We start from the raw sequence: 23324 nt of genomic DNA, 5'->3' as shown, positions 1-23324 counted from the left end.
TTAAACAGCTATTTCCGAAAAGTTTGACCAAGGCTTTGAAGATGTCGGCCACTGTAAGCCAGAGACAAGACAATGCAGCCCTGTTGGTACTCGCTGCAGTTAGTGTTGGACTTCTAACCATTCTCACTGTGTGGAAGTTAAGACAGTTCAAATATGGACTAATTAATGAAAGTGCAGGTGCAATGTTTTATGGTAAGTAGCGTTAGTTGACGGCCTGTTTAGAAAACGGAGCACGGAAGCCGTTATTCAACAACACTTCCTGAACTCAGAGGTTAAGTAATATATCAAGATGTTGATAAAATAAAGTTCGTTTTTGTTTTAGTTTTAACTAGCTTTGGGTTTTAGCAGGGATGTATGTGCTATCTTTAGGTGGAACATTCTTAATTAAAGCAACAAGCACTACCGGTCTGGTGGAAGTTAGCTCCGATAATTGTTGTTCACAGCCAAAACAAGTAAAGAATAATGATATTTTGAAAGTGTGACACGTATATGCCTTTTTTTTTTACAACAGTATCTGTGGGTGGTTATTTGGTTTTATGCTGATAAATATACTCTGATTTGACCTTTTTAGGGCAACAATTACACCAGATAGGCTATATTAATTGACAGTTATCTCCAGATACCATTAACTATTAAGGACTCACCAAGCAGCAGTATACTCGATTCATGCAATATTTAAGGTTTCCAGTTGCACCAATGTTTCATCAGTATGAAATGTAATACAGTTTTTTTTTTTTAATTTGTTGTTTAATCTTCTATTGGACGGTTGTAATAATTGTCATACATTTTTGTGTTGTAGTATTCACATGATGACAATGGTGATATACTGGATTTTTGTTCTGTATTTCTTGTATCTAAGATATTAGATGATTGCCATAGTTTTTGTAACGACAGCTTCTTCTGTCTCCTTTTGTTGAAATCCTCTGCAGGTATGCTTCTGGGCTTGACAGCGAGATTCTTGTCATTTGAACCAGGACTTCATGTGAAGAGTGTGGAGAGCGTGTGCAGTTGTGGCGCTCTTAACAGCACTCCTCACATCTTGATGGTCAACGTCACATCACACGGGCACTGTTACAAGCATGTAGGAAAACTAAACCAAAGATGCCCACCGCTGCCAACCCCTCATATGGTAAATATGGCAGTTTGATTTGACCTTCACTGCAAAAAAAAAAAAATTCTTGTGGATTTGTGCTGCACATTGTGACCCAACAAAGGAACTAGTGAAACGTGAAACCACCTGCCCTGATAAAACATTTACTTTAAGAAGTTGCTTAATCGATATTGTCGTAGGGACTTCTGAAAACAAATTGCACCACAAAGGACCTTTTGTTTTCCTCTGATGTAGTTTTATTTTATCTGAAGTTCATTTTTTTCCTTCATTACCTTCCCTTTGATCGCATCTATATTTTGTCCCTTGTCTATGTTGGGTATTTACATCAACAGACTCCTCTAGTGGTTCTTGGTTATTGATTTTCCTCGAAATTATCCGCATGGTCTGTTTGTTATTAGAGAAACAAGAGAGTGGTGGTCCAGAGAGAAAGAGGGCAAGAGAGCAATTTAACCTATATTAGGTTTTATTAGGAAACAGATAGGAGAGATTTTCAGGTGTGCTTTGTGGACAAGGGGGAATTAGAAGACATCTAAACACAAAAACCCATAAACAGCCTATATACATAGACTTTAGTCGAGCAGATAAAGCAAAACAAAGGGTCTGATCAATGAACACAAAAGAGGCTTTATACTAACATTTTGTTTAAAGTACATTCCTTCCCACAACAGCAAAGAAACTGCAAATACAATTAGAAAACCCAATTTATCTTTTCTTGTAATTTGTGTTCCTCTCAAGACATTTTCCTAGTTGTGTTTTTACATTTAATATACAATTCCCATAGTGAGAAACTCTTGCAAGTGATATTGGTGCTGGAGTGCTCTGCACTGCAGGAAAGATGTGAGATAGTTTGGTAATCTAAACAGGCGCTGCAGCATTTTACCCCCAGACAGAGATGGCCATCTCAACCTATGACACAGAACACAGTAATGGATGTGAATATCTTCCCTCTGTTATATGCTGGTATGCTGGAGGAGATGAAATATGGTAAACAACTTTCCAAAGCACAATATATTGTGTACATATTGATGATGTTTTTATTGTCTAGTAGGCAGAAGTAGCTCCTTTGATGATGCAGAGAGTTAAATTAGCACTAATCCATTATTTTAACGTGTTAATGTTCAGAAATCTACACAGGTAACCTTTCACTTTTCAGTATAGCTGTATATTTCTTAAAAAAATAAGCACCAAGTCAAAAAACATGTTCTCAACAAAGGAGTTAAGTTATTTTTTGTCATTTCTATTTGGTTGGAAGATTTATGTTTTTTTAATGCTGCATTTTTCATTTGAACTCTACATGCAAGCATTCTTAAACAGTTTATGAAAGTACAGTATATTTATATTATTTTTTGTCACTGAGATGCGACAGAAATTATTCTATAGCTCCAAATGGAGCTTAAATGAGTGTGCTGCAAACTACTCACACCAGTTATTTGTTAAAAAGGAATTAGTCAGTGATTCTAATATTACTAAGTAGAAGAGCCTAAGCCTTGAGATGAGCCTCTGGTTGTCATTAGCATTAGTACTGTTTTCTGGCTCGCTTTCAGATTTTCTCAGCAGTGTCAGAGTGGTTTGTCACATAAAAGAAACTAACTATTCAGCCGGGGTTTCAGCCATACGATGGCCAACAAGCATGACAGGATGTAGAATGAGTGTATTTGAGAATGTATCTCTTAATCTCATGGAGATATTTCAGCTCAAGAGAATGGGAGTAAGTGAACCATCAGCCTTGCAAATCATCCAGGCCAAGTGTAATTCTTCACTAATGGCTCGGACTCTTTGGCCTCTTTGAATGTTGGGGTCTCATTAGCACACCAGCAAAGGCTACCACAAAGGCCATTACATTGGTCAGATCATTCTGTGTAGCATTCATGCCATTAAGCCTGATACATATGGGGACCTAGCAGGGAGAGATAAGGATTTCATTGCATTACTGAGTCCATTATGCGCCACTGGGGAGTAAGGCATTAAAGTTTGTGGTCTGATTAAATTTAGTGTTGCTCTGCTGAAGAGGCAATTAGTGTATACAACACACCTCCATCCTCGACTGCGGTGCAGGTGGCCCTTATAATAAAACCAGCAGCATATGCATAATTTATTGATTGCAGTGTCTGTATTAGTCTCTGCTACACAGTTTTGCATTTGTCATGCCCAGGCGTCGCAGTAGAAAAAAAAATACATATATATTGCACTGTGTGTGTAATTGCAGCTGCAAAAAAGTCATTTATATTGAGCCTGGTGATAGCAGCAGAAAGATAGGAACAATTTGTAGCTCTAGCAGCCATTTGAAGTGTGAATTACTGAGAAAGCACGGTGGCTCTCCAAACTCTATGGAGCTTTTTCAGCATTAGAAATGGTCATTTAAAATAAAGAAATGCGGTCTTCCACATCCGTGCTTGCACATGTGTAAATGTTCCCCAAAATACAGTGTTGTCCTGGAAATGGGACATTTACAGAGGCAGGCTTATGTTCTGTCACCCAAGGCTATTCAGGCTGCTTTAACCTTTGGTCTGTTTTCTTTCTTTTTTTTTTTTTTTTAAAGTAAAATCTAGGCCATTCTCAAAAGACTGTAACCACAGCCATATTTCAACAAACATTATCATGACATCTTGCCTTTTAGAATGAAATGTAATTGCCTTGGAATTATTATTATTATTATTATTATTATTATTATTTTGCAATGCTACGGGACCTTGTGGGATGTAGGAATCCAGAAGAAGAAGAATTATTTTGATCTGAATTGAATTTCACTGTGGTTTGATCCTCTGAATGTACCCACAATAGACATAAAAAGGATTCAAGGATGAAGGACATGAAAGGCTACCCTTCTGAGTGGCTTACATTGCATCATATCGGCAAGGATGAGATACCAGAGAACGTGCACGGTATGTACAAAAATGCCGTGCACCCTGGTTAACGTTTGTGTTGAAGGTAATTTAGATTGTTGTGATTAGCAGCTTGGATTTTGTTTAATGTTATTCCACCTATTATCTGAACATGTACGGCTATACAAATGGCGCTCGCTGATTCCCATTCTAATGAATGCTGAGAGCCTCTGTGGTGAAGACTGACACAACCAGTTAGACTTCTCACTCTGTATAATGCTTTGCTTTAATCAGCTGAGGAAGTCTGAGTCAGGGCACTTGGACAGAATGCTAATGTACTACACAGTAATCATATTATAGGCGGTCAAGGGCTCTGAGGTGATGTAATGCCCCATCTAGTGGCAATGCTATAGTTTGTTGGTGAGAAGACATTTAATATTTGATTGTTGGCAGCTAATGTAACCTGAACACTGGCACATAAGCCTGAATTGTCATATTTTATTTTCTCATATGTTTATGTATGTGTGTGTGTGTGTGTGTGTGTGTGTGTATAAAGAGAGGACAGAAAAGGTTGTTGCGGTACCTGGAGACTATTGTGTCACTGGGATTCAAAGAGAAAAGGAACTTGTGCCTGTCTGCCATGCTAGAGCTGCTGAAGTGAATAATGTGTGTGTGTGTGTGTGTAAAATATCTGTCAGTCACTTTCGGTAAACGGAGTCCTCTTGCTCCCCATGGAGCCCTGTCATTCACCAACACAACAGCTCTGTCTTTTACAGGAGACCTTTGATCCTGAGGTCCTTTTCAATCTGTTCCTGCCACCCATCATCTTCCATGGAGCTTACACCCTTAATCAGGTGAGACTGCTGTCCTGACATGTCTCCGAGAATGAGAAAAACACATTATCAAAGGACTGTTGCTTTTATATGGTTTAAAAAAGACCTGCCTAATAGTGCTACATGAAATGTGAGTGAATGTGTTATATATTGTTGACATGTTACTAATCGGTGCTCCTTTCAATTACTGTTCTAGAGACGATTCCTTGAGAACATGGGATCTGTTCTGACCTTTGCTTTTTTGGGTACCATAATCAGCTGTATGACCATAGGGTAAGCAGTCTTCACACAAATTAACACAAGAAAAACACATAGCTCTTTTCACATAGCTCCACAGGGTGTAACCTGAGACAATTTACTGATAATAGGATAAGATTTTTTTTGGTTTGGTTTATTGACTAATTTATATACTAAAATACATCATGTGAGATTTTGTCAGAGATGCAACAGTAAAGTCAAGCTTTGTATACATTTTCTCTTTCTTTGTTTCGATCACTTTCAATTAATATTTTCCTCCTAATCAGTTAACAGATTTTTTTTAAAAGTTACTATTACCACAGTATTGTGAAGCTTGTAAATGTAAAAAGCTTTGCCTCAATTCTGTACTACACTATTAAACAACACATTATCTAAGAAACACTGTCAAAGTATGATGAAATCAGTGTTCTTTACTACTTTACACTAACAATAAATGATGAATAGTATGTGGACTTCACAACCATAAAGCAAAAAAATGTTTTTTTTTAAATGTATCTCTTATTTTTTGCTCGTAAGGATCTTTCTGGAGGTGCCTCATTACATTTGCAATTAACTTAAATGTTTTGCAGCTGTGAGTAGCCTCTCTACTTGCTTGGTGCAGTGCATCAGGGCACAATAGGCCCTTTTGTCATAGCAGGAAAAGCACAGGTGTAGCTAATAACATTAATTACCACTCTGTTCTACGCAAGTGTCTCAGTAAGCCAGTCCAGTATGCCAGCATGCACAACAATAAGAACCTTAAACTGACTGATAGGAAATGGGGACCATCACTACTGTTATTAATTACACCTGTGCTTTCTAATTATGATAACTCATAATGTCCGTAAAACCTCTATAGAGTGCATGAACAGCACTTGATATTCTGGTATGGTATATGGTAAGGGATTGGTGCACATCTTCAGCACTCATTTGTAGCTTTGCTGTTCTGGCCTCATAAAGCCAGGTGGCGCTCTCAGACCTTGGAGGAAAAACCAGTTGTTACTGATGCACTAATTTGTTTCACACAGAGGCCGTATGAAAACCTCGTAACTCCATTTCTGTTGTTGTCGAGCATCCTTTATGATCAGGAACCACTGAACAGTCCTTGATTTTATGAAAACCTTTCAAAGGTTTTCGTATATAAAATGTAATGTCAATGTGTATTCGATATTCTGAGATTTGTAAAGGTACTGCGAGGATATTGTGCTTGTTGTTTATTCATGACATTATCTTCACTTGTTGAGGATTTTATCCACAGATAGATACTGTAACTGAAAATATGTTAAAGATGTCGTCTTTCCTCACTTCCCTTCCTTCTTTCTCCTTTCCATGAGTCATGCCCCAGGATAACCTCCCCAGTGCCCCTGGGAAGCAGGGCAGGGTTTGACATGTTGGGTCGTGTGCACTTTCTCGATGCTAGGCACCAGACCTGACCAATCCTGTTGCTTGTCTGTGATTCTGCTGTATCCTATAGGGGAAGGAGAATCCCTCAGGGGTGTGAGACCCTTAATGACTCCACTGATGAAGTATATTCACTTCCACTCTCTCTCTGGCTGTGTCTGCCTGTCTCACCCTCTCTCTCTCTCTCTCTCTCTCTCTCTCTCTCTCTCTCTCTCTCTCTCTCTCTTTTCCTGTCTCTGTATTCCTTACACACACACACACACACACACACACACACACACACACACACACACACACACACACTCATTATTTGGAAGTCATTACCATAACTTCAAATCTCCCTTTAAGATACACAAATAAGAGCTTAGTTGCTTGACCCGAGGGCAGTACTTTAAATCCTTGCCCTGAGGACAGGTCGTGTGCCGTCACCTTAGTAACAGACTCATGCCAATGGACAGAAAGGTTGCCTAGAGGACAAGCTGGTATGCTGATTATTTTGGGATGCTTCACAGTAACAGGATTAGTACTTAACACACATCAGTTACCAGTCAGGAGGTGGACTGCAATATTAAATGCTGAATAGCCATTTTATCAAGTTTTTGCTCATAGTCTACAGCAGGGGTGTCAAACCTGTTCCACAAAGGGCCGGTGTGGCTGCAGGTTTTTGTTCCAACCGATCAAGAGCACACAGTTTGACCAATCAACTGTCTGAAGACTGAGATCAGTTGATTAAATGAGTCAAGTCTGGTGTGCTGCTGCTTGGTTGGAACAAAAACCTGCAGCCACACCGGCCCTTTGTGGAACAGGTTTGACACCCCTGGTCTACAGTATTTTTCTAAGAGGGAATGGTGCATTCTGGGACGGTTATATTTTAGATTTGTTTTTCTGCTGGGCCCCAGAGCTGATAAAAATACTGCTTCTATTTTATTTCTGTCACAATGCCCTTCACAAACTCTCTTCATGGTTTTTAGTCTTTTGGGTGATGATTTTGTGCACACACAAACACACACTCATAATTCCTGTGTCCCTTTATTATGATTAAGTGCCTATAATACTGTCACAAAGAAATCTGGGGACAGAGATGGATAAATGCTGAGCTGTCTAAGAAGAGTAGAAGAGGGGGAGGAGGGTACAAACTTATATATACATGCTAAATGTGGTTATATTTAATGCTACCCAGCACAGTCACAGCTTTGTCTGTCCACCTGTGCTGAGCAGCCACTGCCTGGAAACGGGTCAACTCACCTGCTGCTAGTGTCTGGCCCCATTACCCAGACTACTCTGGGGGAAGCCCTGCTGTGGTTAGTGGGATGACTGATAGGCCTACTCTGGCTGGTGCTCCCTGATGACTTCACTGTGTATCCTTCTGTCTGTTTGTCCTCAATACCAGGGCCTGCGTCTATGGCTTCACCAGACTGATGGTGCTGTTGGGCCGAGCAGCAGATGGAGACTTCTTCCTCACTGACTGCCTCCTGTTTGGTGCCATTATGTCAGCCACTGACCCAGGTAGTTGGCCTTATAAAGGGTCTCCCACAGGAACTCTCGTCACTTCTATTTGGAGTATTTTTTCATCCTTTTTCAAACACTTGTGGGTTTATACGCACATAAATTTGCGATTCCTGCAGCAGATTTCTACTCTCCTTTTTCTGCTTTATATTACCAGCGAAAAAAGCCCAAAACATTCTCAGGAATGTTTGGTACTTGCTCACCATGAATATGTAATGATATATCACAAGGATCTGCCTTAGGTAAACACACGAAAGTGTTGGGTTAAAGTACAAGTCAAAAAAAATCAAAGACACACAAGGTGTTGAGACTCCTGAAGCAACTTCTTTCTGCAGTTTATGGGTTTTGATTTTGGTATTGCAGATTCATGCGGTTCTCTCTTGTATCAGATTACGTAACCAGTTAACATATCAGATAACGTATTTAGAAAAGTCAGATCTGGTTTACCCTGTTCCTTTACACATCTCTCTATCTCTTTTCCTATTGCGCACAAACAAATGTATGAGAAACATCTTTGTCTTGCTTTATACTGTACATACCCATCCTTTGCTTTGTGTTTGCATAGTGCCACATGACAGAGATTGATAGTCGAAACTATATGCAGGAACAAAGTCACAATGCCCTCTCAGTAGATGTAACTTCTCTGAATTCGCTGCACCTTTTTCCTAAGTGGTACCACAACATAATATGCGTTCTTCAAGAGCAGTCAAGTGGGATGTCATAAGGCATCCTGCAACACCGCGACAATGGCAATGTTAATGTCCTCATTTGGTAATGAATTATTTATACCAATAAGTGGTTGATCTGGCTGAGTGTCAGAGAGGAGCTGTATATTAAGGTGCAGCTGTCACTCTGACTGACGTTATTTTCCCATGTCACGCTGTTCTCATCCCTGCCGACCCCAGCACCCTCGTCACTTTGATTAGAATCACCCTGCAACGCATCGATGGCCCAAACTCCAAGACCCCAAGGCTGTCTCCATCTCGTGCTGTCCAAATGTAGCAACAGCTTTCTGATTTTCTTAAAGATAGCCATTCAAATTTCCCTGTCCCTTGTTTGTCCTCCTTGTACATTTGCATTCACAGGGGCCAAATCAGCCAAACAACAGGCACGAACACACACACACACGGACGTAGAGGCACAGTGATGCTCAGAACAGTTTAGTGCTGAGGAATAAGGCTTTTTATCCATGTCATAACCCATGTGTGACAGCTCTGGTTGTGTCGCTGACTCACTGTGTGCGTGCAACTATGTCACGTACTGACTGAAATGACAGAGATCTTGAGAACACTGTGAAAGTCATCACAGGCTGCCAGCCAGGCTTTGAGTGAAATGGAAGCCCAATTTATTTGCCACTTTGCTTGCACAGGCCTCTGTAATATAGCAGTGATATTTGATATTCCAATGGTCTCGTTGCAGCTTTAATGACTTGATGCATTCTACCTCTGAGAGCAGCAGATAGTAACAACAGCAAGGGGATGTTGCTATTGCTAGTGATATCTTTATTTTTTTTTTTATTAATCTGGATTTTGATTTAGGGCTCTAATTTTGTGCCCTTTGTGCTGTTTCTGTGAATTTGGAGATTTGAATGACTTGGGGAGGAGTTAACAATTTACAGTTACAAAGAAATTAGACATTGTGGGCTTTTTAAGGATGAATTTGTTGTCCTTTGGAGTCCGCATCTTAAAATATGACGTTTTAAGCGAATCAGTTAAGTGAAATTAAAACAAATTAAAGTAAATTATCTGTCCTCTGGATTTTTGTTCGTCTATCTATGGACAGTAAAGACAGTTTTGAAAATCCGCCTTGATAGTCATGTAAAAAAATCTTTTTTTTTTATGAGGCACAAATCACCCTAGCATTTCCTTATGTGTTCCTTTCAGTGTGCATCTATTGATTTTTAGATTGTTAGTTCTATGAAAGTCCCCCAAAGCTCTGCAGCCATGAAAACTGTTCTTCTTAGACTAAGAACAAGACACATGGTCCAGGTCACAAAGTGGAACGCCTGCTGTGCTGCATCCTCTAGCCTCAGGGATGGTTACGAAAGGTCGGTGAAACCCTCACTTAACTTCTCAAAGGAAAGACTGTTTTTTTGGTGCAGCAGCTCTTCCTTTCATTTTTGAGTTTGTATTAAGTTTTTTTTTTCTTTTTCTGTAGTTCTCCTGACGTGAACACTGCACCTACATATTTTTCTATTGACACCATAATGAGACATAGGTGTGCTGAATATTGCAACATTAAACAGAGTTATGGCTTAATACTGTAGCACAGGATTTAAAATAGAGTATTTGGGGAGAGATTAAAATGCAGACAGGCCCTAATTACTATTTAATAAGCACACATACCTTGATTAGCAAGATGTAATAGGCTTAAACATGGACAAGTTAAGAAATGTGATGTTGTGAAACTGGTAAGATTTCAAAAGAGAAAGGAAGTAGGTCTCTGTGTCCTGAGCCTCGCCCGCTGCAATTATTTTCTCCATGGCTATGATTAAGGTGAATGGTTTTTATACTTGTTAAAACATGAAGTAGTTGCCAGAAGTGTGCAGTTCTGTCTTTCAAGCCCGAACACCCCATCTGTCAATATTTGATCAACTCCTCAAGGTTTAATCCATAATTAACTCTTTAGTGTTACAAAATGTGATTGGGGTTCATAAATTTTAGAAAGACCAGCATGTGCAACAATACGTTTTTAAAGCTTTAATTAAAAAAGGCAGATTAACTTTGCTTTTTCCACAGTTGCTTTTGAAAGGTAATTAGAATTATTGGACATTTGGAAGAGAACTTGTCCTGACATTCAGGGTAAACAAAAACAAAGTGGAAATCTACTGATTATAAAGTCCTGTTTTGCTTCAATTTGCGCTTGAACTGCTGCAGGCTTTTTGTGCTGCGGTCTTGTGACCTGTGTTTGTGTCAAAAAAAACTGAGCACTTTTTTACGCGGAGTTAGGGAGATTATAGTAATTCCCCGTTGACTGTTATCTCCTTCCTAATACATCACATTCAGTATTATATCTGCCTAATTTGGTCAAATCAGTGAGCAAATCCCATGCTCTCTGACTGAGGTGGCCATGAGCTTTGCCTCTGCTAAACCTCTGCAGTAGGGTAATTTGACCTAATAAGGCTTCCATTCGACCCTTTCAACTGTATTATGTCTGAAATAATTGTCTCTCCACCTTATGGTGTTGCTGTGGAAACTGATGAACACTTGACAGCTGTAGGACGGGGTTGCCATGACAACATAGCCAACCCGCACCCTTGTGTATGTGTGTGTGCGGAACAGGCGTGTTTTTTTTTTTTTTTTTTTTGCTCTGCCTTGCAGTGTGAGTGGTGCACAACATGCTGTCATCAGCTAGGCATTATGGGAGAGGGGAGATGGAACGATCTTGACTCCAGGGTCTACCTCACCCTCTCCAGATAAAGGATTTTCCCCAACTAGGAAGAGCTTTAAACCTGTCAAAGACCAAAGAGCCTGATATGTCAAAACAAGTCCTGAGGCTGCTCTCTTGCCACTGCTCTTATTGTCAGTCTGGTCGTATCCTGGCTGTGATGCCCTCACTGGCCTGGTGTTCACTGCAGGGCCAAATGGTGCTATCAGAGTTGACTCATTATTCATCTCACAGATTTTCCTGAAACAGATTTGTAGGCTTCTGTTTGCATCTTGGTCTCAACAGGTGGAATATTAATCTACTGGGAGGCGTCATTGTTTTGAATATGATATTGTCTGGCCTTGGAACCGCTCGGAGTATCTGTTTTCCTGTCCGTGCCCATATCCTTGTAAATGTTGTGTGTGTTTCTGAGTGTGCATTTGTGTTGTCTTTCTCCACATCTGACATTGTTTTTGTTGTATGATAATGTTGTTGTGCTTGTTTGAAATCCAGCCTGAATTCTCTTGAGGCAGTTATAATGATGTGTGCCAGTATTTCTTTTCCTGTCTACAGTGTTTATCTAAATATCTGTCTACCTTTTTATGTATTCATCTATTTATCTCATGCATATAATATAGTGTAATCAAATCTGATGTAATCTGATCTACATTGTCAGTGAACATAGTGCTAACAATACTACAACCGATATCTAGCAGGAGATACTTGAGGTGTCACGAAGTGCAGAGCTGACAGGCACGTCACTGTCTTGTCAATGTCAGTATTCTCCCTGTCACTCAGTGTCAACACTTAGCCAAGCATGTTGTGTGTGCACACGCTCATTCATATGCTCAGCATCTTCTGCCTGATGTTTACTGTTGATGAACTCACCGTGGAGTTCAGCTTGTCTTCTCCTCAGCAGTCACGGTGTGCTGAGAGATTCAGCTGTATAAATAAGCGAGTAACAACTTGTTTGTATTTGTCACCACACACACGAATTTCATCATAACCTCTGCAGATGATTCGCACCTTGACATCACATAAGAGTCGAAGCGTCTGCTGTAGAGAGGTTACAGTAAATGCTGAGGACTCCTGCAGTCATCAGTGCTGGTGAGGCAGCCAAGACTGCACAGCAAGTTCAGTTTCCTTTGACTTTTACGAGCATTGCTCTCCACATGTCTAAATACATACAAAGTAACAACTGCCTTCTTTGTGTAAACTTCCATGTCCATTATGCAAGAGGCACCAGCGTTAAAAACTGCAATATGTAGGGAGGAATTTGTTTTGTTGCTGAGCAGTGAGTGGATATTACAATATTTAAAGCATGGAGCTGTCTGCCAGCTGTGAAGCCCCCTAATACACTGTAATTGGCAACTTTTGGATGTTTTAATCACCTGCAGTATCTTAATTCTAATCTCCTTCTTTTCCCACCATCGATCTCTCAAGATTCCCAAAATCCTAGTTTTTACCTCTGTCTATAGTGAGAACTGTAGGAATACCGCAAGATACACTCCCACATATATTCACGCTCACCAAAACACAGACATGATATGAAACAGAAACCCTTGCAGCACTAACAATAAGGACTTTTTAAAAGCCGGAAAGAGACCATCAACAGCCAAATAAATACAAATCATCTCATGCTATTCAGTCATTTACATTATTCAGGTGATTTGCATTATCTGCCCTTGTTGCTGCTGGGAGCAAACCGCACCATCCCACACTCAAACTGCTATTTAATGTCGAATTTCGCAGGTAATGCTGAGAAATAGTTTATTAAAGTCTTTACAAATGATAATTTAGGTGCATGTAAAATGTGCTGATACAGTATATTTGCACCTGTAGCATACATTAATAAATATTTTAAACAGTTATTTGTTCATTTGTTTTGTGCCTGTTTATAGTACACAGTATACAGTTCGTTCATTCAGTGTTACCGTATACAGTACAGGACAAAATTTTATTTAATATCAAATTCCAGATATCCTCACTTTTACATCCAGTTGTTGGAGTAATGTGATTAAAATGTAATTGGCCTTGATATGATTTGTAACAGTCACTGAAAATAGACAGTGATCTGCTTACCGTTCTGTTTCCTTTATAGAGATAAATATTGTCTTTTCCGAAGCACTGTGTATTTTCCTTAGCTTGGGCTGAACAAGTCTTTGCTTGGTTTAGTTACTCCGGCTGTTCCAAGTGTCAAAATCCTCTTTCCAGTGCTGTCGGCGTGCTGACATTTTCTGTCAGCTTTCATTGTTACACTGGTATTAATTCCCCTGGTTTCTCCTGTTTGTAGCAGCAGAGGTGATACTCCACACCAGTTTTTCAGTGTGGTTAGTGGAGGAGTTGTTGTGCTTTCTGCTGTCTTCAATAACAATAACTCTTTTATTATTTTTTTGTATTTTTTTTTAGTTTCAGTTCTTGGTCTGTTGTCAGAGCTGCATGTGGACCTGGATCTGCACACCCTGCTGTTTGGTGAGAGCGTCCTGAATGATGCTGTGGCCATCGTCCTGACACAGTGAGTGTATATTATATTTCTAGGTTTAATTGTGTGGGAGCTCAGGCTTTTCCAGTTGGCATTATGGAGGTGGACATGTGGGGGAGGGAAGGCTGGATGGATGCTGCCAGTTTTGAGGAAAGGGTGTGAATGGCAAAACAGCATGAGCGCCTCAGATGTTATGCAGTGGACTGCGTAAGAGAGTTGCCCCTGGCACTGTCAGCATCTCATTAAGGTACTCAGTGGAGAGTCTCACTGCCAGAGTAGAGACACACTCCCAGCTAACGAACTCGGCTAACACCGCTGCTGTCAAATTCAGACAAAACACAGCATAAAATCCTAGAAGGCTTAGTGAAGTAGCCATGATGCACTCATGCCTTGTCCATGCATTTCAGTTGCTTCATTCTCTTCCTCCCAGTTTTTCCACTTTCTCCAGCATTGCACTAAAATATGCATGTTTGTCCTGCTCACACACATTGCAGCCAGAGTCTGCTCTATTTACACAATGCTAGTGAACAAAGCCTGTGAAGTAGACGTGCTAACAGATGGCAGGAAGAAGCAGAGAGATGGAGATGGAGAAGGGAGAGAACGCGCACAGGTCCACATTCATGACCAAGCAAGCAGATAAAAAAAGTGAAGGTGGGAAGGCAGATGACAAGGACAAGACATGTGTCCATATTTGCATATGGATGGTACCTGCACACTCTGACATGTCCTTCTCCAACTGCACAAATGGGCCCAGACAGGCAGGCAGATGGAGAGAAAAAGAGGCGGGTGTGGAGGTTGCTGTGTTCGCGCCGTGGTGCCGCTATCTCTGTGTACATTGAAGCGCAGAGGAGGGAGCCTGCATGTCTTCCTGCACAAACAGTCAGATAGTGCTGTGTTTGTTCCTGGAGTGGCGTGACCGGCCTTCATGCCATCTCCTGTCACTTGACTGGCTCGCTAGCCTGCCGGTCGCACTGGCCCCCCACACAAAGCCGGCCCTTATTAGTGAGCCACGCGGGGTCCTGGCACTGGAATTTTAACAAGCTCCCAGAGCAGCTCAACCTTACGCTGATGTGCCCTCTCACAGGCACTAAACTTCCTGCTCCAGCAGCCCTGACCCAGCCACCATTCAACCAGGTCCTGTGTTTACATCTTGAGATTTTTGACTGGGAGTTAACAGCACCAGACGTGAAGATACAGTCTCCAGAAGGTCATACCGACCAAGTGACTAGCTGCCAAATTAAATGTGCAACAAAAGTCTTTATTTTCATGGAGGGGATAATAGATTTTTCCTTTTCAGCTTGCTGAGCTCATTAGCGACAGCTTGATTGATTCTTTTGCTATGGAGATTAAGGCATGTTGTGGCGTGTGCTAGCTCATTTTAACTTGACAGTATGAAAAGTGGAGATACATTATGGGTTCATTTGCCAGTAGTTTGGTAGACATTTTTTTTTTTTGCAAGGATACAGTGTGTCCTTTCTGTGTTACCCTTGCTATCAGAAATCACTTTCAATGGTTTTACATTTAAAACAGTCAAAGGCCAAGGGGAGCGCATGGAAGGGTCTGTGGTGGGTTAAGAAATACTGTCATTCCACAAAGGCAGCCAGCTCCATCAGCCACCCGCATGGGTGCCTGTCTCTGCTTGCTTCACCTCAGGCCCTCTCTCTTTTTCCTCTCTCTCTTTCCCTCTCACCAATCTCTCTCTCTCTCTCCTCCCTGTGAGACCTCTTTTGCACTCAATGACTTCCATGTGGAAGTTTCCAACCCCCACACAAAGTAAATATTTGTAGTAATGTGAATAGCACAATGCTGCTGTCTTTGTGAACATCAATACTATTTCCCCTGTTTCTCTCTAACAACTTGGAGATGTCTCTGAGGCAAATAATTCAGAATAGATTGTTTTTCAGGGAAAGGATTTAATGTCTTAAGAAGGCCATGTCTTCTTAGGAATGACTCCAGTAAATTGCACTTAAAGGCTTTGCTCAGCATAATAAGCATGTGAATTTATGCTCACTGCTCCAGACTGGTTTACACCGAGAACCTAGTGGGCCATATTTCTGATGACGGCACTTGTTTCAGAGTCATAAATAATGCTGTTGCTTTAATGTTTCAGCATCTGTAACACACACATTTACTTCTGTTGTAATTGTGTTATTGGCTTCTTTTTTGTTCCATAGAAATTTGTCTCTGTCATGTGCGAAACTCCATGTTGAGTATGTGGTGTCATTTTTCTTGCAGTGCCATCACTACCTACAGCCAGATGGGTGCAGGACACACCTTCGACCCCCTTGCCTTTCTCCACTCTGTTGGTTATTTTCTTGGAGTGCTTGCCGGCTCCTTCCTCTTGGGTTTCATATTCACGGTCATAACAGCCCTCATATCCTTTCATCCCCTCCCACCTCTGTCTCTGCACCCCTAAAGTCAATTATCACCTCAGCATCCGCTGCAATCTATCCACATCCTCAACCTGGTAATTGCTTCTCTAACAAACCCCTACTGTACCACCTTTATCAACAAAAGCAATGCGGCTAAGTCTTAAATGTTCCTCCGATGTTAATGGTTGCAGAGAGGTCGTCAATCAAGCCAATAGCCTCTGATGAAGTTTCGACTTGCGCTGTTGTCCAGCATTTCTCTCTGATCTTCTGGTAATTAGACTTTGGGATGAAAAATGAGGCTGTGTCATGAGAGGTTTGGGGCAGAGCTCAGCTCTTATTTACGGTGACTAATCTCTGGGTGCGGGCAAAGCACAAAGTGAGCATTTATTAGATTTTGCTGATGCTAACCATAGCAACAGCCTGGTCTTTGTGCTGTCTCTTCAAACAGCAGTTTCTTAAAGAGATTCAGTTTGACATGCAGTTGCTCAGTTATCTTTTTAATTACTTACTGTATCTGTCCTTGTTAATTACAGAAACAATCAGACTTTGTATGTGTGACGCTGTATGTATGCGAATATGTTTTCTTTATTGTAAGCCAGCAGGGTATTTAAAGGGGTTGGGAATGCAGAGCAGCAAGCTGTCCTAAAACTGTAATATTTACAGTATCTAAACCTACTCCATCCTCACTTTCTGTGTGACAGTTACAGATACTGAACTCCCAGCTTGTGTTGTTCTGCCTGACACACTGTGTAAAGACTTACTGTATCGTTTACGTGGAAGCTTTGCCACAGGGGATGTTGGACAGTGGAAGGGTAAGAGTGGGATGTGGACTTTATTGGAGAACTCACAGAGAGGATCTTATTAAGACCCAGCAGGTTATTCTACATGGCAGGTCCCCTGACTTACTAAGCACCTTCTGTAGTTGCTTTTTGTTTGCGGTACTGCAGTGTTTCTCTGCCTGCAGGCTGTCGCAATAGAACAACAGTCATAAAGTTGTGTTGCAGCTGCAATATCAACCATGTATTAGCCCGATGCAAAGTGTTAAATGCTGTACAGTTATCTTGTATATCTTTAACTGTCTTTCCACCTCACCAAATTCACACGACTGCATGAGAACCCACTACTGGAAACATCAGTCTTCTTCCTTCTGTCCTGGAGCAGCTTCCTCTCAGCTGAAGCCAGTGGACTTTCAGGTGAGCTCTCTCCAACTTATATGCCGTGTGTGTGTGTGTGTGTGTGTGTGTGTGTGTGTGTGTGTGTGTGCGTGTGTGCGTGCGTGCGTGCGTGCGTGCGTGCGTGCGTATGCATGCGTGTGCGTGTGCGTGTGCGTGTGCGTGTGCGTGTGCGTGTGTGTGTGTGTGTGTGTGTGGCCTTCTCAGTGCTCTGGGTGTCTGGGGGGTCAGACAGACTACAAATCCTGTTCGTGAACCGCTGCCCTTTTCCCCTCGGGCTTTCCTTCTCAGTTGCATGGACTGACTCGCTTACTGCTCCACAATATCAGTGACACAAGCAGCTGTTTGATTGGCAAGCTCTGCTGCTTTCAAGGCATCCGTGACCACTTGCTCTCCACAAACCTGGGAATGGAATTATGTTTGCACAGCCTCCGTCGTCCAGACATAACCATCTGCACAATTCCCTGCTCAAAAACAGATTACATGGGCTTTTTTTCAGTCAGCTTACACCTTGTGTGCATTCGCAGGACGCCTAATACTTACAAACACACACACATACCTTATCCTCTGAGAGTCCTTGGCATTATAGTGAGTCAGTAATATATAGAGGAGAATGTATTAAGCCGTCTCCACTCTACAGGGAACTGCAGGTACCAATCCCATTCTAGACTCAACCCTCATAACTCATTTTAAAATGGTGTCCACTCTCCTCTGTCTGAACATGTTTATGCCTTTAGTCTGGAGATGGCACCGCAGATAACAGCAAGGTATAATAGCATTCTTTGCTCAGCTTTCCTGGAAAGTCAAGAGGGGGCAGGTCACGTGGAAAAATGGATACAGCATGATCTGCTTCACCATTCTTACCATTACTTTCTTTATCCATCACCAAGGGCAAGATTTGTTTCTTATAAATATAGTTTTTTTTCTCACTTAACTGATTCACAGTATCTGAAATGAGAAGTAACTTGTGTTTGGGGGGGAAAAAAACTTGGCTCAGCTGTTGGAGCTCAGCTGGAGTTGCCTTGAATTAATTTCTTCGTCGATCCATCATAATACAGGGAGCCCCAAACATACATATACACACTTTAGTGTTGTTGTTCCTCCTGCCCTGATTGTGTCAGAGGGATTCCACTCATTCAGCTGATGTTGTAGAGCTCGCTCTTACTTGGCAGCACTCCCTGTGGCCTGTGGAGGAGGAGAAGACGGGTTTTAATGAAATAGCTTGACCTTTGTCTATTGGACCCAGATGCCCTGTCTATAAAGTACACCACTCTGAATGGTGCCCAGTGTGGGAGGCAAACAGCAGCAAAACCGAGGGCAGTGATTCTCAATACTCTCGGATACAAAGCCTCGAGTATGTTTAGCAGAGGTGCAGTTTTCCTGTGCTTTATTACCGGTGGCTAATAGTAAAATATTTCATTTTGATTTTAAACCTGCAGTGTTATAAAAATCAATTTTGATGCTGACGCTTTGTCACAGTAATCTTAAAATAAGTCCTGTTTCAATCTTCAGTATTCTTGGGACAAAATTGGACCTGGCAAAACAAACTTGTGGAACGCTACTCTGTTCAGGGGCCTCTAATGGTCCATCTGGGGTGAAGCAGCACCTCATACAGAGGGACCCAGTGAGCGATGGGAGTCCTCCCTGGTGTCCTTTGGTAATCAAGGCTCTTTCTGTCTCTGTTAATTGCTGGAGTTTAGTAAGGGTGTGCCTAATGACCCTCAGCCTCACAGGGAGCCCTGTTATGATTAATCTTATGCCCCTCACCACTGCTCATTATGGGATGTGTCTCGTTTTTTCGCCAAGTGCTCTGCGTGGAAGGGTCTTTATGTGGATGGTGGATGATGTGTTACCTCTGTCAGTGTTATGTAAACCAAGGAGGATTTTGTTGCCCTAAACCAAATGGAACCAAAATGAGATCTGCCACACTGGCATGTTCCATTAGACTTTGTTGCACAGTGTTGGAAAGGACTGTGTGAGCAGGGATTACTGGAGCTAGCAGAGTGCAGGTACAGGTCGGCATCCTGGTGTGAAGGCGGATGGTGAAGAGTGAGTAATGGACTGGCTTTGCTTAGCAGCCAGAATCACAGGTGCTATCTTTTCTCTGCTGCTGTATTTATTACTGCCAGCTCTGTCCTCTAACTATTGCTACCCATCACAGTAATTTCACATTTTTCCATCATCTGTGATTCTCCCTCAAAGTAGTGGGAACAAAAATGTGAAATTGAATTTCTGCAACAAAGCAAGCATGTCGTGTGAGTCAGCAGCCCACCTTTCATGCTATGCGTTTCAGATTCCAGCTCTCCACTGTACAAGCAGGGGCCCTAATGACTCCCTCCACCCTGTTTCTTCTCTCTCTGGAGCTGCTATTCTTTACATTTTTTCCTGCCCTACTGCACTTTGCTTGTCATTTGGTTTCCTTTTGTTAATTTCTGCTCCTCTGCATCTGGCATGATCTGTTGTCGTGATGTCATTCTTTAGCATTTATTATTCCCAGAGCGTAAAGGAAAGTTTTTGGCCAGAAACATGGAATGATGATGCCTGAGTTGGGTTGGACGGCACATTTTGATTAAGCTGTTTATACAGCTGGAATTTACTGGAACCAGGACAATGGGTGGATACAGGGTTGGGTAGGTCTGATCTGGTGTCACATACTTTATACTCAAATGCAGAAGTAGCTGCGCACTGGAGGATTCAGTTGGACTCATGGGCCTTTAGGACAATGCTTACATGAATCGTTCTGCCAAGACTTCCTGGTTTAATTTAAAAGTCATATTTTTTGAAACAAACTGGAAATCAGTTTATCACCGGCATGTGAACTCAGTTACTTTTACTATTAAAATTCTTCTGGGTCGAACCACACAGCCTGACAAAGACTCTTTTCAGAAATCATTTTCCTGTGGTGGAGGAATCTCCTACAGCATATTCTCAGCATAAGAAGGCCCAAGGCCTTGTGTGTTAACCAGCCTGATTACATATGTGCATGTATAAGCAATTTTGCATATTTTGTACTAATCAGATACAGCACATTGTTTAAAGACCCTGCTGTCTATAGAACATTCATCTACAAGGCTTGTCCATCACATCATAGATATTTAACACTTTACTGGCTATTTGGCAACCCTGCCTTCTGAATTTTTGTTAATTTCACTTGCACATTTCCTTATCTCTTTCAGGCATTGTGGCAGTGCTGTTTTGTGGCTTGAGCCAGGCAAGGTACACATTTCATAATATATCCTCTGAGGGCAGGACCAGAATCAAACAGGTAGGTTTATGGAAGACGATTGTGTCCTGTTTCACTGTTGTTTGCTGTCTGTTTCAAACATTGCCTTTTGATGCCAATGTTTGTGTCTTGCGTGCGTGCGCAAGCAATCATTAATTGCCATTAGTGGTCTGGTTGTCCAGTGGGTGTCTGTGTGGGAGGCTGGTCTCCAGCTATCTGCTTAAAAGGCTGATGGAGGCCAGCACACTGTCATACTGTACCGGCAAGCTTCGCAGAGGAGCAAATAAATCAGAAGTACACACATATACTCATCCATGCATTTATTATTCATTATCGGTGCCACAGTGCAGCTAACTGTTTATCACAGAAAAGCCTTTTAAAAGGCAATACCGCACAGTTGAAGCTTTTGCCTATAAAGTGGATTGGCTATGCAGTAGTCAGTGTATGTGTACGGTGCAGTATGTTTACTGGGCAGAATACCTTTATCTACATTTTTATGATTTATACATGCCGCTGCAGCTCGAAGGGAAAGACAAAGTGATTTAGCGTATGCAAACAGTAGTAGTGGAATAGCTAGCAGGAAAAATATTTTTCTATGTGGCATCTCTAGTCCTTGTGATATGCAGCTCTTAAGAGAAAAGGTACATTTTTTTCAATTAAAGCAAAGCTGGTTTAACTGATAGATAAAAATAACATCTGCTCTAATGTAATCCAGGCAAAACATAAGGGCCTTAATTAATATTTGATTTCTTATCCAGAAATGCCTCATTAAAGTGTTTCACATTCTTTTTTTATCTACAGCAAATGACATTCAAGCTCTCTAATATGGCCCGGATCATTATAGGAGCTGTAGGACTTATGCAGGACAAATGATTTGTTATATTCCTCCTCTAGGAAGTACCATGACAAAGGAACAAGTTATCAGCCATCTTTTTATGTCCAGGAAATCTCCTCTTTAATTCTTCACAACTTTCAAACAAGCAGCATCCATCAAATATACATTTTTTTTAGCAAGAAAGTGATGACAAAAACATGTTTGGTACTAAATGCAGCCACATTATGTCCTTGAGCTGTAGATGTTTGCAGTTGCTACCTCAAAGGATCAGGGAATAACACCAACACTGGATCTGCTGTGTTTGTACAAATCTAAGCCTGTTTACCCATTTCAGATAGGATCCTAGTCTAGAGATAGACACACACCCTCCACCCCGAACCTCTGGGATGACCTTCTCTCTCATGATCCTCTCAATCTGTTTTATAATTTGCAGCTCTTTGAAGTCTTCAGCTTCCTGGGGGAGATTTTCATCTTCAGCTACATGGGATATGTATTGTTGGTGTTTCCTCACCATGCCTTCAAAGCCCTCTTCATTTCTGGGGCATTTGTATCCTTTTCTGCTACATGATGGAGCATCTTCGCTCCCTGCTGTGCAGCCTTTGGAACCCACTCAGGCCCCACAAATGGTTTCGCTGTCTCCTCTACCTTCCCTCATAATTCGTATCTGCACAGTCATCTACCGCTTATTTGACCAGAGTGGTTTTCCTGTTTTCTGTCTTGTCTCTGTGCTGCTGCAGTGCAGTGATTTCCTCAGTTGTTCAAACAAACAAACAAGCAAAAAACACCTCAGCACTTAAATTGTACAGGTTTGATCCGGTGAGCTCTGCAAATGTCATTCAGCCACTCTCCCATGATCACCATCTCTGCAGATTAAGATGCTGCAGTGCAGCGTTTGCTCTAAGGAACGCCTATGAAACAGAAATTTAAGTAGGCCCTTAATTATTGTTTCTGCTGCTTGCTTCCTGTTCTCTAGCAAAGCTCTGTGGAATAAAGATGTTTGCACATTTGAAATAAGCTTACAGTACTTTAATTTGAAGTGGATTAAGCACCATATCCCTGTTGAGGTTAAAGATTAAATCTTATTAGCTCTAGAAACTCCAGTCAAAGAGGTTTGTGAGCTTCTTTATGATATTTCCACCTTGTGAGAGGGAAAATCCACTCGAAAATGCTCTTCACACTGTCATATGGCTGTCAGTGATATATATATATATATATATATATATATATATATATATATATATATGTATAGATGTAGATATAGATATAGATATAGATATAGATATATATTTACTTATTTTGCCCAGCAACTCCTCCAGGAACTGACCAGTCAGTAGATGTGAAATAATTAGTCACTTAATAAGTCAGTCAACAGAAAATTTACCAACAGTGATATTGTTGATTGATTGTTTAAGCCGTTTATCAGTAAAAATTCCAGCTTCTCAAATGCGAGGATTTGCTACTTTTCTCAGTTTTATCTAATTGTTAATTTACATAATTCCTAAATGATTGTGTAATTGGTTAATCAATAATAGAATACTCATTAGATGCAGCCTTAGTAGACAGCTTGAAATCCCATCCAGATGCATCCAGGGCATCTACAGTGTAGTTTGACAGGAGAAAAAGGCAAAGCTATCTTAACCATCAACAGCAAATGTCAAATTTTAGGTGGGAAAGTTGCTGTGAATCAAAGAGAAAAAGCTTCTTTCTAGACTTAATATTTTCCCCCTAGGCTCAAAAATCACACAGGCAGAAATCCATCATCGAAGGTGGATTAGTTTCCCCTCGGGCGTCGACCTCTGTAGGCCAGAATGCAATGCAGCCACAATACATGCTGTCATGCTACATGCTATCTTTAATAAGACTCACCACATTTTAAACGTATACTATCATAACAGCTGTGTGATATTCACAGCTGTTGTTGTGTCCATCAGCTTTGCTTCCTGAGGGGAACGGGGGGGTAGTAA

At 41.3% G+C, this 23324-nt stretch overlaps 1 protein-coding gene across 1 annotated transcript in view; it reads left to right on the top strand.

Annotated features, from left to right (window-relative positions):
- LOC121200751 (sodium/hydrogen exchanger 9-like) overlaps positions 1 to 23324 on the top strand; it is a 60455-nt gene continuing 37131 nt past the window's right edge. The window contains exons 1-10 of the mRNA XM_041066232.1: positions 1 to 192; positions 930 to 1129; positions 4695 to 4787; positions 4963 to 5039; positions 7795 to 7910; positions 13686 to 13791; positions 15994 to 16132; positions 17218 to 17323; positions 20479 to 20567; positions 21794 to 21907. Of these exons, the coding sequence (XP_040922166.1) occupies positions 42 to 192; positions 930 to 1129; positions 4695 to 4787; positions 4963 to 5039; positions 7795 to 7910; positions 13686 to 13791; positions 15994 to 16132; positions 17218 to 17323; positions 20479 to 20567; positions 21794 to 21907 (1191 nt within the window). The 5' untranslated portion in view covers positions 1 to 41. The remainder of the gene's footprint in view (positions 193 to 929; positions 1130 to 4694; positions 4788 to 4962; positions 5040 to 7794; positions 7911 to 13685; positions 13792 to 15993; positions 16133 to 17217; positions 17324 to 20478; positions 20568 to 21793; positions 21908 to 23324) is intronic.

Source organism: Toxotes jaculatrix, chromosome 20, assembly GCF_017976425.1.
Source record: "Toxotes jaculatrix isolate fToxJac2 chromosome 20, fToxJac2.pri, whole genome shotgun sequence".
Lineage (NCBI taxonomy): Eukaryota > Metazoa > Chordata > Actinopteri > Toxotidae > Toxotes > Toxotes jaculatrix.
This window is presented reverse-complemented; position numbering and strand designations above follow the sequence as displayed.